Source organism: Lampris incognitus, chromosome 5 (assembly GCF_029633865.1).
Source record: "Lampris incognitus isolate fLamInc1 chromosome 5, fLamInc1.hap2, whole genome shotgun sequence".
Lineage (NCBI taxonomy): Eukaryota > Metazoa > Chordata > Actinopteri > Lampriformes > Lampridae > Lampris > Lampris incognitus.
In genome coordinates, this window is record NC_079215.1 from 57,226,508 (window position 1) to 57,243,154 (window position 16,647).

General features: G+C 44.5%; 1 protein-coding gene across 1 annotated transcript in view; it reads left to right on the forward strand.

Annotated features, from left to right (window-relative positions):
• The window catches only part of sorcs3a (sortilin related VPS10 domain containing receptor 3a), a 397,304-nt gene that overhangs the window by 190,398 nt on the left and 190,259 nt on the right, over positions 1-16,647 (forward strand). The window contains exon 3 of the mRNA XM_056280569.1: positions 5,279-5,378. Within this exon, the coding sequence (XP_056136544.1) occupies positions 5,279-5,378 (100 nt within the window). The remainder of the gene's footprint in view (positions 1-5,278; positions 5,379-16,647) is intronic.

A 16,647-nucleotide genomic window follows, 5' to 3' on the forward strand; every position in this document is an offset into this window, starting at 1 on the left:
CTACTCTCTATTCTGGCTGTCACTTGCCGCTATGGTAACATTACTATCCATCCATCCATCCATCCATCCATTATCCTTATGCTGCTCTCAGGGTGGCGGGGATGCTGCAGCCTATCCCAGCAGTCACTGGGTGGCAGGCGGGGGGGGGAGACACCCTGGACAGGCTGCCAGGCCATCACACAGGGCGAAATGTGAAATGTGATATTTTCTCAAAAATAATAAAGATATAGTAAGTGAAGAAAAGGATGAAAACTAGTTGGCAAAAACAAGGACAAACAGGGAAAAACGTGAGTTTAAAAAGTGAAAGTGATATCGTCCACATGTCGAAACAGCAACACATTTTTACATCTACTCACTCTTAGATGTACAAAGATGTCGGTTTCCTCCCACAGTCCACAAGACATGTAGGTCAGGTGAATCGGCCATACTAAATGGCCCCTAGGTATGAATGTGTGTGTGTGTGTGTGTGTGTATGTGTGTTGGGTGGGTGGTGGGTGGGGGGGCTGTGTGATGGCCTGGCAGCCTGTCCAGGGTGTCTGCCACCCAGTGACTGCTGGGATAGGCTCCAGCATCCCCACGACCCTGAGAGCAGGATAAGCGGTCGGGATAATGGATGGATGGAGTGCTACGCACATGCAGTTGTGTGTGTGTGTGTGTTAAACATTTTAAAGGACCCAACAAGTGGCCTGCGGGCCAGGTCTGGCCCACAAGAGCCAAATGTCTGGCCTGCGCCGACCCATTGGCACTAACACACCTGTCATAATGTGAAATAAAGTGCGTGCTGCTCTACTTTATGACCGTAGTACTTTATTATTGGTAATGCTATGCAGTTTCTAAATGGTGAAGTGTTTATAATGCATCTTAGAGACGTTAAAAGAAATGGTTTACATTAAGCATTTGGCCAAGTGTACGGTGTGGGATGAGCAAACATTACTAGTTGTTAAAAAAGATACTAAGTCTAAAATGTTTTCTACTCATCTGTAAGACAATTAGACAGTGTTACTAGTTACATTTGTATGAAGCCTAGTAGATTTTCAAAAGTAACGAGCTACTATTCAGTTTTGACACTGCCAAGTTTTTCATTTTGACTAGTCAGATCAGGGGTTGATATCAACATCTAGCTGTGACTACTCATATTAGTTCACTAGTTTAAAAAAAAATGTGTCGACTTATATGCTGATATCTTTATTTGGAACTGAAACTAAATTAGATATTAAAAAGCTACACGTCAGTACTGAATAGCAACTAGCATCAGTGTAATTGTGACAAGTGAAAATCAGAAAAGCAACTAGTCAGTAATTAATCATTACTTTTAACTAATGTATAATGACCAGTAGAATAATAATAAAATAAACAGTAATAACAATGATAAAAATCATCATCATCCAAAGTACTTATTGAATTAATTAATTAGAATTGAATTAATGAATGCAATTTAATTAGTGACTAGTAGTTTATGAAATGTTCATATCTAATATGTGACGCCCAATAAGTTTCAATCGATAAGCACTTTGGTATTTTCCTTGTAAGAATTTAATAGTGACTATTAACCTTTATAACCTTTAAATTAGGTTATAGTGAGTAAAATAAAATAATGAGTGTTTATTAAATTGTTTAGTGGAAAAAGAGAAAAGTGTCTAGTCATAATCAAATTAGTAGCTAGTTCTTATTTTAATAGAACTAGAATCTACTTTGTAGCCACCAGTGACTTAACAATAGCGATCATGATAGAATACTGATGAATGTTTAAAATTAATATTTTCTAATACAAAGAAGTCTACTGCAAAATAAACTACAGCAATATATTTTTTGCTGAAAGGTTCTTGTGGTTGTTTATGAATCAAAATGTTGCTCCAAAAGGTTACCAGCCTATTCTGCTTATCCGCATGTTGATCAAAATATTGAGAATTTTACATTGTATCATCATTACAAATGCAACACAAGTTTAATGGCCTACATCTCAACCACAGACATCAACCAAAAACTTATTTCAAAGTGTTTTTTGGTCAATTTAATCTTGTTTTAATTTAAAACAAGATTAAATTGACCAAAATCAAGAAACAAACTTGAAATAAGTAAAATTATCTGCCAGTGGAATAAGGTAATTCAGATAATTCTACTCAATATTGGATTTATTGTACCAAATAGCAATAACCGGAAACACCACACAAAGCTAAACTTATCAAACAGCTTTGAGCACTACACGGAATTCTATATACCCTTCATACCCAATTAGACAAAAACAATTACCATAAAATGAGAAAAAAAGATGAATTAATTAAAATAAAGCAGACTCGTAACAACAGAATATAATGAACAGACATAGAAATTAGACCTAATCTAAAACAGTCTCTTTCTGCATTACACAGTCTTTCAGCCTCTTCTTGAATTCAACTCTGCTGGTAACTGAAACCAAATGTTGTGGAATTCCATTACAGTAGGTAATTGCCCTGTACATGACAGTCTTACTGTCGAGACTGTCATGACCCCAGGGTTTGTCGCATTTTAATTCGGACAATAATTTTTCAATTTCCAAGATATTGGTGACCAAAAATTCAAATTCACATTCTTTGTCCTGCATGTTTTTTTTTTTAATAATTGAATCAGATGATTAACCATTTACAGGCAGCATGTTATTTCTTATAGTATTTACTTATGAAATACTTCAAGTAATTTGTAATTTCTAGGGGCTTGGTGAGGAAGCCGTCACCTGATTCAATAAATGATGGTGTTTTGCCCGTTTTATTTTTACCCATGATTTGATTGAGGGTACTCCAGAGTTTTTTACCGCCATGTTTAATGTCTTCAATTCTAAATTGGTAGTCTAATCTTTATTTATTTATTTATTTATTTTATTTTATTTAGTCACTTTGTTTCTTAAAGAGCGTTTAAGCTAGCCAGTCCCCTGAGTTCCCTGAATCTACATTAATTCTTTTCAGTTGATCTCATGTAGCTTCTCGGGTCAGAGTCAAGCCAAGGTGCTTTAACAGATCTGGCGGTGAGTTGTTTTATGGGCGCCTGTTTGTCACAGACAGAGGAAAATAATTTCGTAAATTCATGTAGGGCAGCTTCAGTATGAGTAGACTCAAATACACTGTCCCACTGTATGTTGTACAGGTCTTCAATAAATGCATTATCGCAGACATTTTTATAGATTCCTTTATATATAATTTTAGGCCACGCTGTGGGAACTTTAACTTTACTTGCCATAGCACTCATGTTGTGATCACTGAACTCAATTGACACCGACACAACTTTTGAGCATTTATCAGCTGAATTTGTAAAAAGAAGATCTATGTAAATTGAGGATAATACACCTGATTTGTTGACATTTATTCTGGTTGGTGGGTTTAGCATTTGGGATAAGTTACATACAGTGGCAGTGTCATTAAGCTTTCTTTTCATAGGGCAGTTTTTGGAAAGCCTGTCTATGTTTAGGTTTAAGTTTGGATTGAAAAGAATCAACATCCATGTCGCGTACTCATACGTATTAGTCATACCCTTCCTTGTCAGGTCGATGAGGAAGGAGCTGGAAGTATTGAAACAACAATACGTGTCACACCAGAGGTGGCACCTCAGCAGTGTAATCCTAAGCCCCTGTTTTACATCAGGGTTCTTCCCACAGTAGCTCCACTCAGTGCGGCTCAGCTTCAACATCACTCTGTACCAGTTTCCTGTTAAAACCAGGCTGCCTCAATGATGACCCTGCAATCACTGTAATCCTCTCTAGAGCATTCTTTCTCTGAGGCAGTAGGAATGAGGCGAGGCTTGTAATCCCAGTGGAACTCCAGGTACCACCGCAGTAGTCCTCCTCATCATCATCATCATCAGTCCCGTAACTTACGGAGGTTGTAGGAGCACATGGCTCAACAAAAGTTGAGTCATCATTGTGTTTCAGGGGGGGGAGTAGCTGGCGGTCCCTATCCCCTCTCCAGGTATGGGTGGCTGTTGGTTCACAGAGGAACTCATCTGCCCTTTGACAGGTTTTGTTGTTAGTCCTGCTGGGTGTCCACACACCCTCCCCACAACAACCCAAGCGTTGAAGTGGGGGTGCCGGCTTAGTCGCCGACGACCCGACGGTTGCAGTTTAACGTCGTACCCAGGACAGTAGCCCTAGCAGGGTCCAAAAATGGAAAAATCCATGAAATAGCCATTTTCCACATAAAACCATGAAGCAGACTGAAAACTCACAAAAGAATTGTGCAACAGTTCTGGGTGGGATGCACTATCAACACCCACAAAGAAACACTTTTAGAATCCTGGATACAAAGGATACAAAAAGGAAAATCCTTTAACATCCCACTCGAAGACGGTTTTGGTAGTCACAGGGTGTGATGGATCCACACAGAATTTCAAGAAACCAGGCTGGCTAAAAGGCTCATTCCCGCTGCTGAATTATTAAAGGCCTGGGTTCAGGAACATCCACATGTTTTGACACTCGTCATATTTTATTTCAAAGTAGTCATTGGCAAAGAATGAATTATTTACGGCAATCGGTTCCCAGACATTCTGCAATAGTTCGCTTTTGTTGGCAGCCTGATAATTGGATAACCTTCGCTTGGTCCTCCACCTGGGGACATGTGAGTCACTCTTGCACAGAGCCGGGTAGTTAAACCATACAATACACACTCTTGGCTAGCTTTTTCATCTCTGATATTGCATTCTTTTATTTTATCGTTCTACCTAGAAGTGAATGCACACATCGCAGAACTTTTTTTTATGTTCGAAGTTGTACCTTAAAGCTTGTGTCGGGTCTGAATGGACGTCATTTTATTCATATGTTGCATTGCTGCCACGCTTTCAGTCCGAGAGGACGTCTTTTCACTTTTCATTTCTCCATGATGGCGGCACGTTGGCGCAATGGTTAGCGTGGTCGCCTCACAGCAAGAAGGTCCTGGGTTCGAGCCCCGGGGTAGTCCAACCTTGGGGGTCCTCCCGGGTCGTCCTCTGTGTGGAGTTTGCATGTTGTCCCCGTGTCTGCGTGGGTTTCCTATGGGGGCTCCAGTTTCCTCCCACAGTCCAAAGACATGTAGGGCAGGTGAATCGGCCGTACTAGATTGTCCCTAGGTATGAATGTGTGTGTGTGGGCCCTGTGTGATGGTCTGGCGGCCTGTCCAGGGTGTCTCCTCGCCTGCCGCCCAATGACTGCTGGGATGGACTCCAGCATCCCCACGACCCTGAGAGCAGGATAAGCGGTTCTTATAATGGGTGGATGGATTTCTCCATGATAGTTTCTGTCTGCTTCTGACTGTATTTCTGCTCTTCTGGCTTCCTTTAGATCGACTGACTATGGATCCACATATGAGAGAATGAACGACAAAGTAGGATCCAAGACTGTCCTGAGTTACCTGTACGTTTGCCCAACCAACAAGAGAAAGGTGAGATGATGAGATGACACCACCTCTCTCTCTCGCTCTCTTTCTTGCTCTCTCTCTCTCTCTCTCTCTTGTGTATGTGTGTGTGTGTGTGTGTGGGCTTTGCTTGACAAGACCAACAGTGTTCAGAGTTCACAACCAGTCAACATTTCTGTGATTGACAGCCTACAGCACATGAGCGATGCTATCAGGATAAAAGATCTCATAACATTTGTAAAAGTCCAGCCCAGAGTCCACCGCTTGTGTTGCTTTATACATCAGGTCAGGTTCATTTCACATTGTTAAATTCCAAGTGGGCCTTTTGGTCAAAATCAGAAACCAAAGCTATAAAAGATTACATCTTCTGTAAAAAAAAAAAAATTTTTTTAAATGTATTTTTGCTGATTTTCTGTTCTTAAAACTCTTTTGATTTTGCTTGATATGATTTTCTTTGGCAACCTGGTCTTTCCTATACATGCTAGTTGAGATTTAAAGGACGCGCAGGGAGGAGAAGCGAGGGGGAAGACGTGCATGTTGAAACGTGACTTGAAGCTGGGACGCCGTAGCGTGTTACGCCGAGCATCCCAGTTGTCTTTTTACAACCTGCAGCCCAACATTTCTAGCTGCGAGCGTGTCGGCCCTACCTGCTTTATGTCTGCACATCTGATGCACAGGCAATGTGAAGGCACGCCACCCGCATTGTATGCCGTGACAGGGGCGCCATCTTGTTAGGAATGCGTTCTCTTAGGCATGTAAAGAAATGTAAACAAGAGCCTTAACAAACACAACCGGCCGTGCGCTACTTACGCTGTAGTCCAGTCCGTGCTGCTCTGGGGTCAGTCTTCCAGTGTCTGCAAATGGTTTCATCAGCCATTGTTTGCAGGGGATAAGTTGGGTCTCCTATCGAAAAGTGTCCGATATGTCCAGCGATCTTCGCTTTGCCTTGACTTAATAGTTGTCCGTCACTCAACCTTTCCCCACAGATGTGACTGTCTGAGTACTCGGGCGTCATGAACACCACCTGGATAGCCCACACATCCACCCCAGGACAGGCCTTCACCATCCACAGCTGCCTGCAGTGTTACGGAGGGCCATCCTTTTCGGTTGAACTGCTCACTAGCGTGTTCTCCTGCCGCTGTTACTGGAATGTGACGTCCATCTATCGCCCCCACACACTGTGGCGCCCCCCAACGCAAGTAAAAAAACCAAAATAACTTGACATTTCCACCAACATTCTTTCGTCGGGAACTGGGTCGTGTACAGGAAGAAGCATGGCAGAAATCCTCCAGCGGTGGGCACTGTGCCTCGTGCCCACCCCAGAAAGGTGTCCTGTGTCCACGGCTGGAAGCCAGCTCCCGAGGTGCGATAGCGGCCCACCCTCTGACGGGTATACGCAACCGATTATCGGTGTTCCTTCCCCCGATTATGCGTGCGAGGCGGTGACGTCTGTCATCAAATGACTCTGGAGAAACGGAAGTTTTGAATGAACCGATGGCTCGCTCATGGAAATGTCCGACCAACGGGAAATGCTCTCCTTCCAAGGAGCCGCAAAATCTAAGTAGCGGGAAAGAAAGCGTCAGACAGTTGGCGACTGCTTGTAACTGCAGAGTTGTCATTAATGCATTGCACCAATCGATGCCTACCCGTCGCCTGGGACACATCGTCGTCCGTTATGGACGCTGCTCGTGGTCGTTACACACAGGCAACCTTCAGATGCGAGGTGTAGTGACTTTAAAAGTGACTTTATAAAAAGCAAGCCAAGCAAATGAGTTCTGTCTGCCATGATCCCCCCCCCCCCCCGCGGAATTTGCCCCAACTTCCACTACGTAACGTTTAGTTGGGTTCTCAAAGCTGTCGAAATGCAGGCCGGTTCTCAAAAGTCACAGACGGGGAACTGGCTCCGCACCGGCACCGGTGGAAAAGAGGCATAAGAGAGATCCCCCCCCCCCCCCCCAGGAAGTTTGTGCTTTTATGATTGCGCCACCACGCTTCGATGGTGATGGCGAGAATTGCATGCATACCAGTATCTTTACTAAAAGCTAATTAGTGATCCTCATGCATTAATCATACATCAATAATATCTAATTTTTTACACATGATCCATGATGATGAAAACACAGAAAATAGAAATGCTTAGCATATTGTTCATATTTCAGAGACCCCCCCCCCCCCCATAAAATTTCACAAATCACATTTTCAGGGGAGCTCAAGTCTTATTAAGGGGAGTCAAGCTCCCCCTGGCTCCCCTGTAGTTGGCACCCAGGGGACAAGGCCAATGGTCAGAAGCAGCTTCATTGGTCAAGTGTGCGTCTGCACACGAGGAATTTGACTCCGGTTCACAGCAACTTCTAGCACTTGCAGACTCACACATATACAAAAAAGAAAAAACAAACAATACAAAAAAAAAACAGAAGTAGTAAATGGACAACAGGACATTAGAGGCAACCATGTGTGCACAACAGATATGCCACTACTATACAGAATGTTGTTATAGTTGACTAATCAACAGCCTATGCCCATACATTATACCATATTGCCTATACACTGTGCCATATACTAATACCACACCTCCACAACCCATCATGCCCATATACAGTGCTATATACTGTGTATTGCTTAACAATAAGAAAGCTTATCAGGAAATTAGGACATGGCTGCAGTGCATTGTGGGTTTTACATTGCTGGGATGCTTTATTACTGGGATTACTTTTAGCTTGCTTATTATCTGAGAATAAATAGACAGGAATTACAATCATGTCACATGGACCATAAATTACCCACAATGCTCCACCCTGACATCCTGTCATGTTCTTTCTCAAGTGTTTGTCCCTCAAGCAGTCAAAAAATAACCTTTTTGTAAACTCACTGTGCGTTACATAATTTCCTTGATGGAGCTAGGACCTTTTTTAAAATCACGTCTTTATTAGAAATGTTACCTAATATTGTTCAGTTGAAAGCGGACCAAAATCTCTGATTTTCAGCAAACCTTTCACGTTGGGCTCAGTGCAGCACAGTCGGAGTGAGCAAACCTGTCAACAAAATCCAAGTTTAACGTTCATAAAGTCCAGACGACATGATGTGTAGATGTGAAAGCCATCTAAGCGGCCAGCGCCTCCTCCAGAGAGAGCGAGAGAGGAGGGAGTATGTAAGTAACGCTCCGAGCCACCGCTGCGTCCAGGATAACAGGACAATGAGCCACCACAGGAGAGTCTGGGAGTCTTCATTAGTGACTGACAAGTGCTTTGTGAGGCTTGCCTAACCCTCCTGCCATAGTTCTTTCTGGAATATATGTATATTTTTGTTTATTTTGATTTAAATATGGGGTCATTATCCCTGTAAATTATATTTTTTTTCATTAATTTGATGACACTCTTTGGATCCAGGTCCTGATTCTAATATTCTATATACCTCATCATACTGTTGATTCATACTGCACAAACAGATTATCTGCCATCTATTTTAATGTTTTTAACATAGGATTTGTTGCTGGTAACATGATGTCTGATGATGATGACTGGAGAAAGTAACATAGCTGCACTTACATCAGTTTAATCTGTGCTTCAGTTCGACCCAGTGGATGTGGACCACTGGGATAAGCTCCCCATGTGGTGATGTGGCAGTTGGTATTTGACTTTCTTCTGCTCTCTCCGCAGATTGACCTTTTCTTTTTTTTTCTTTTGTTCTTTTATTCCCCCTTTTTCTCCCCAATTGTACCTGGCCAATCACCCTGCTCTCTCAGCCGCTGCTCCACCCCCTCCGTCGAACCGGGGGGAGGGGGGGCTGCAGACTATCACATGCCTCCTCTGATACATGTGGAGTCGCCAGCCACTTCTTTTCACCTGACAGACCTGACAGTCAGGAGTTTCACCAGGGGGACGTAGCAGGTGGGAGGATCACGCTATTCCCCCCAGTTCTCCCTCCCCCCTGAACAGGCGCCCTGACCGACCAGAGGAGGCGCCAATGCAGCGACCAGGATGCATACCCACACCCGGCATCCCACCCGCAGACACAGCCAATTGTGTCTGTAGGGATGCCCGACCAAGCCGGAGGTAACACGGGGATTCGAACCGGTGATCCCCGTGTTGGTAGGCAACGGAATAGACTGCTACACCACCCGGACACCCTGATTGAGGTTTTCTAAGTCTCTATGAGAAGCAACAGGTGCTCGAGCTGGTGAGCTACACTCATGTTCTGGAAAAAGCTCAGCAAGGATCCGGATTGTGCAGTACTGCTCTGTTCATTCACTGGAATATTTTAAAGATATTCAAAGATTATGTTTAAAGAATTTATTGTGTAAAAGAAACATTCCCACTGACCGGTAACAGCTAATAAATTGTCTGATCTTTTCATCAGTCCAGTGCGTTCCTGCAGCACTGGTGTGTACTTAGACTTTACCTCTTGGACGCTGATTATTAACTTATGTTTGTTTTTTTATCTGTCACATCTTTGACCGGTGGTCTCATGAGGATATTGATCCATATGCCAGCGCTCGCCACCCGCCATGTGCAACATGTTTCACAAAGGCATACCTCGGTACTATTGTGCAAGGGCACCAGTCAGTGTAGTGCCATCTAGTCCCACTTTCAACGATTCTGATCAGTTTAAGAAATACAAACAACCCAGAAGGTTTTTCCCACCTAATCCAGAATGATAATGGCTTCTTTCTCTTATGATGGACTGGCAGCCTGTCCAGGGTGTCTCCCCTCCTGCCGCCCAAATGACTGCTGGGATAGGCTCCAGCATCCCCGTGAACCTGAGAGCAGGATAAGCGGTGTGGATAATGGATGGATGGATGGATGGGCCTGCAGCAGAGCCGTGACAGTGATATTTTTGACAACCAGTAGAGAAACAGAAGTACAACATGAGCATTAGGCATCTCTGTCTCTCTCCCTCTCTCTTCCACTCATGTAACATCAGATGAAGTTTGTCATTCTAAACAGTCTAAGAAAAATCAAAAAGGGTATGAAGACTTTCCTCGTTAAAAGAGGGGGATTAATTTCTGATTTAACAGTCTGTTCAATTTTTGCCCCATCAAAAACTGGGGCTTACGAGTAACTTGGTTATGTAAGATAGTCAGTTGGATGTCAATTGGCTGAATTTTTTTAATGGTGTTATACTATGGAGATGGATAGATAGTGATGCTATAACATTGCTTGCTAGCTACTGCTGTTATTCATCCTTCGCAGTGACGAGGGCCATCTAGTCATCCTGTGATGGATGACTGATGACTTGCGCGATGAGAAAAGTGAGGAAGAGTTGCGCATCATCAGCACCGCTTTCTCGTCCGAGACCACCTACTACCAGTTGCAAGACGACTGGCAATGGAGACGGATGCAGATTTTTCCTCAGGGTTTCTTCCCGAAGCCTTTCCCGTAGACGAGTATACCCGCAAGGCAGCGGACGTTTTAAATGAAGAGTTTTCCTTCTCCTAGATGAACTGCCTGACGAGGCTAACGAGCTTCATCTACCCGGGTTTGAAATCAGAGTTGTCCTTCTCCTAGATTGGCTGTTATACCGTCGGGAACCCGGTCACCTCCGCAGCAGACTTTGTGAAAACAGGAAGTACCACGAGAAGGTGCTGCTGCACCTTCTCTTCTTCTTTTGGGAGGTGGCGAGTATTGGGCCAGATGTCCTACTTGCCAAAAGGAATGCGAAGCGGTGTGGTGGCCTCGCTTCATGGTGTAGTGATCACCTCGGGTCCATCAGGACCTTGGCATATGGCCGCTCCTACGCAAATGTGTCCTAGCTACTGCTAGAATCTATCATAGCCCATCCTAATGTGACGCCATAGTAGCATCAAATGTGCCAGTGCATTTATCCGTGTGGATGTTTTAATTTCGTTTGTTAATCAGATTTGAATTGGAGGGTTTTATCACCTGTTTTTATCACTGTTATGGGAGGGAGTAGAGCCGCTGCTCCTTCGCGTCGAAAGGAGCCGGTTGAGGTGGTTCGGGCATCTGATTAGGATGCCTCCTGCGTGCCTTCCTTTCGAGGTTTTCCAGGCACATCCAACTGGGAGGAGACCCCGGGGTAGACCCAGAACTCGTTGGAGGGACTACATGTCCAGTCTGGCCTGGGAACGCCTTAGGATCCCCAGGAAGAGCTGGAGGGCATCGCTGGGGAGAGGGACATCTGGAGTGCCCTACGTAGCTTGCTGCCACCGCGACCCGACCCCGAAGAAGCGGCAGATGATGAGATGGGTTTTATCACTTTGGAAATGCCCACTGCTCAAATGTACACAAATTGGGTGTATAAACCCAATTTGTTTTAATGAATTATTACTGCCATTTAGCGATAGTAGATTAACTGTCATTAGGAAAAATCACTACATCAATGTTTAGTAGGGTCTAAGGTCCCATTTGCACGGGACTAGTATTACCTGGGGGCCTCATGTGATTTAGAAATTACCCCCCCATGTCTGTTTTGTGCAGTGCATTCCCACAGGATAAGTAAAAGGTGTATTTTTTGGGGGGGATTTTTCCCCACTTTTCTCCCCATTTGTATCTGGCCAATTACCCCACTCTTCCGAGCCGTCCTGGTCGCTGCTGCACCCCCTCTGCCGATCCGGGGAGGGCTGCAGATACATGTGGAGTCGCCAGCCACTTCTTTTCACCTGACAGTGAGGAGTTTCACCAGGGGGATGTAGCGCCTGGGAGGATCACGCTATTCCCTGCAGTTCCCCCTCCCCCCTGAACAGGCGCCCTGACCGACCAGAGGGGGCGCTAGTGTAGCGACCAGGACACATGCCCACATCTGGCTTCTCACCCGCAGACATGACCAATTGTGTCTGCAGGGATGCCCGACCAAGCCGGAGGTAACATGGGGATTCGAACCGGTGAGCTCCATGTTGGTAGGCAACAGAATAGACCGCTACGCTACCTGGAGGTACGTAAAATGTGCATTTAATGTGAATTTACTGATATTATCCCCCCGGATATAATTGAAAATGTCAAGGCTCTGCCTAACATCCACTTCTGAAATCTTGCTACTGAAGCACAGATCGATAGCAGTCTAACCCTAACCCTAACCTCACCTAACTGTAACATCACCTAACCATAACCCTAATCTCACCTGACCCTAACCTCACCTAACCCTAACCTCACCTAACCCAAACCCAAACCCTAACCTCACCTAACCCTAACCCTAACCTCACCTAACCCTAACATCACCTAACCATAACCATAACCTAACCCTAACCTCACCTAACCATAACCCTAACCCTAATCTCACTTGACCCTAACCTCAACTAACCCTAACCATAACCCTAACCCTAATCTCACCTGACCCTAACCTCAACTAACCCTAACGTCACCTAACCCTAACCCCAACCTAACCTAATCCTAACCCTAACCTCGCCTAATCCTAACCCCACTTGACCCTAACCTCAACTAACCCTAACCTCACCTAACCATAACCCTAACCCTCACCTAATCCAAACCATAACCCTAACCTCACCTGGCCCTAACCTCAACTAACTCTAACCTCATCTGACCCTAACCTCACCTAACCCTAACCCCAACCTAACCTAATCCTAACCCTAACCTCGCCTAATCCTAACCCCACTTGACCCTAACCTCAACTAACCCTAACCTCACCTAACCATAACCCTAACCCTCACCTAATCCAAACCATAACCCTAACCTCACCTGGCCCTAACCTCAACTAACTCTAACCCCACTTGACCCTAACCTCAACTAACCCTAACCTAACCTCACCTAACCATAACCCTAACCCTCACCTAAGACAAACCATAACCCTAACCTCACTTGGCCCTAACCTCAACTAACCCTAACCTCATCTGACCCTAACCTCACCAAACCCTAATCCCAACCTCACCTAATCCTAACCCCAACCTCACCTAACCCCAACCTCACCCAACCCTAACCTCACTTGGCCCTAACCTCAACTAACCCTAACCTCACCTGACCCTAACCTCAACTAACCCTAACCTCACCTAACCCTAATCCCAACCTCACCTAATCCTAACCCCAACCTCACATAACCCTAACCTCACCTAATCCTAACCCTAACCTCACCTAATCCTAACCCCAACCTCACCTGACCCTAACCTCACCTAACCATGCACAGGGTTATGCTGCTTTTGATTTGCACTACGGTAGCAGTTTTCAACAAGGCAGCATAAATCGTTAGAACAGCGGCCCTCGCTTTCATTGAGATTTTGCTCTTGTGGGATTTGAGTTTGCTCTTTCTGCGAACGGCTCTCCATGCTGTGTAGCGAGATGAGCCTCCTGGATTTGCACCCAAAACGCTGTCAAAACTTTCCATTTGAATTTCCATCCGAGCCTCCGTAATACTCAGCTGGGAAAGAGGCAGAAAAAAGTTCAGGAGAAAACATAAAACATTGCTTAAAAAAAAAAAGTCCTCAAAATTACTGAGACACTGATTCACACGGGACTAATATTATCAGATGTCCTCTGTGTGTGCCGAAATATGGTGGGTAATTTGAGGTGGAATTTTTACTTTACAAGTTACAGACAGGGCCGATTCGCACGGGATTAAGATCACAGACGACCTCCGCTCCGCAATAATTACAAAATAATTAAGGGTCCCAAGGTAATACTGGTCCCGTGCGAATAGGACTTGAGACCCTAGACCAGACCGATGACAAAGTAGAATAGTTTGTAAATAGTGTAATATCACTTCAGCGTTTTGGACACTTTACAGACAGAGATCTGATTGATGGGCCATTGTTTTTCAAGTAATATACCAGTGATCTAGAAGGGAAAAGGCACGTGTAAGTGGTGGCTGGTGATTAAATATATATATATATAATTTTTTGGGTGGGGGGGGGCAAACTGAAACAGCCCTTCATAGCTCAGCAAAAAAAAAAATATATAATATTACAGTAATGTTGTCTAAACACTGGCCAGTAGCATCACTACTTGAACATAAATGTTGCCCTTTCTGGCCTGCAATTTTCTCAGTGGCATTCTGGTTAGTCAGTCATCCCAGTCACCAGTCTCTCTTCCATTGACAGCATGGCCAATGCGTTCAGCCGCTCCTGTCCCGGGCTATTCAGAGTGCATCATGGCTACGCAAAGCCTGCTCAAAGGCGCCACAAAATTTAACTCTCTCTACTATTCTGGACGGGATGTGTCGATATTTTCTTCCACCTCTTCTTTGTGGCTTCTAAGGCCAATCTTGTAACCTTCATCTAGCTGTTCAGCAGTGCCAAGCCTGCCAAAAATATTTAGCATCATGTTATTAAAAATATTGTTGTTATTAATTGATTATTTAATATTATTATTTAATAATTATAATTATTTGAAAAAATATTACAAAATCTTTTGCCTGTGTGTTTCTCTGAAGCGAAGATAGAAATCGCTGTAATCGAGCATTTACAACTTCAGATCTGGAACTGATTAATTTGGTTTATCCTGAGCTCCTACGAAGTTAGGCGGTGCCCCAAAGTTATAACCAGAGCATCATCACAGTGCAGCCATCTATCGCTGCAGTAATCTGGGCCAGGGGCTCCGGCTAACTGTTCAGCACCTTATCTCAAGGAGAGACTAAAATCAGTGTCAGATCAGTGGCGCTGACACCGAACGCCTTCACCTGGGGAGGGTTCAGAGATCCTCCGCCCCCCAAACACTAGGAGTGTTGAGCTAAAGTAGGTCATCACCTCATAATACCCCGCACCAGTTGTATGAGTCTCTCATCCTGGCTTGTTTATGGCGAGTGAAAATTCATTTCATATCTGGAGGGGACAGTAATATAGTCTCTTAGCTTCTCTGTTTTGCTGTTTTGACATACATTTATTTTCTCTTTAACAGTATGCAAATGAGATAAAGCTATTGACCGCAGAAGTAGAGCTGAGATAGCTTCCTTGCATAGGAAACGTGAAGCCATAACACAGTACAGGACAAAATACCAAGGGACGTTACATAATCTTGACGTCTGAGACAGAATCGTGTAGTATATAATATTTATGTATTAAGAGAACTCATATTGTTAACTTTGTGTTAAACGTGACAAAATAAGGATACACTGTCGTAGATGCCCAGCACAACTGGTTTTGAGTCCCAGCAACCTGCTGCATTGACCTTCAGTAGACTTAGGCCACGTGTCCACTAGAGACCTGTAAAAAATTGATTCCTGTGTTTTTGTATTGTCTTTAATGGCAAGGTTGACCTTTGAACTCTCAACCTTGCTGAACCCTTGTTGAAAATTCACACTTCATCAATGTCACTTAAGGCTCCACCAACCAATGAGAAGGAAGGAGGGGCAGGACAAGAGAGGAAGGGGGCGTCCGGGTGGCGTGGCGGTCTATTCCGCTGCCTACCAACACGGGGATCTCCGGTTCGAATCCCCCTGTTGCCTCCGGCTTGCTTGGGCGTCCCTATAGACACAATTGGCCATGTCTGCGGGTCAGTATGTGTCCTAGTTGCTGCACTAGCGCCTCCTCGTGTCAGTCGGGGCGTCTGTTCGGGGGGGGTGGGGTAGGGGGAATAGCATGAATCATCCTCCCATGCACTACGTCCCCTGGTGAAACTCCTCACTGTCAGGTGAAAAGAAGCGGCTGACGACTCCACATGTATCGGAGGAGGTACATGGTAGTCTGCAGCCCTCCCCAGACCCGCAGAGGGGGTGGAGCAGCGACCGGGATGGCTCAGAAAAGTGGGGTAATTGACCAAGTAGAATTGGAAGAAAAAAAAAGGGGGGGTGCAGAGAGGAAACCAAAGATAGATCTAAAACAAACAAAAATGAGTCAAATAAATTGTTGATTTTATATATATATATATATATAGTATAAATATATATAATCTAAAATTGTACATGTGTATCATCACATCATGAATACAAGAGAATACAAGATGGATTTGTCTTTTGTCCGGAGACATATTGCATGCAGCAGCTACTGAGAACCTCCTCTCACACAGAGCCGTCTGCACGCTCACCTCCAGTGCTCGAGACCTGCAGTGAATCCCGAGCCTTGCTCCTTATGTATGTAGGAGACATACGTAGGTCTTATAACAGCCTATTTCACACAAAGAGAGAGGAAGTGGTGAGCAGGTCATAGTGGACGGAAGCTGTCGTGATCCACCTGCAGGGGCATGGCAGGGGGCTGAACCCTGAGATGTTCATGTTTACATTGCACTTGAGTTTGTTTAATGATTCTTGTAAGTAATTGTGTCCATTTTCAAGCCTCTCAAGCCCCGCTGAGCACATTTAGCAGAGCACTGACAACAGAGCCCTGCAATCAATGTTTCTGTTGATCTTCCCTCCCTTCCTAATACTGAGTGAGTGAGTGAGTGAGCGAGCGAGCGACTGA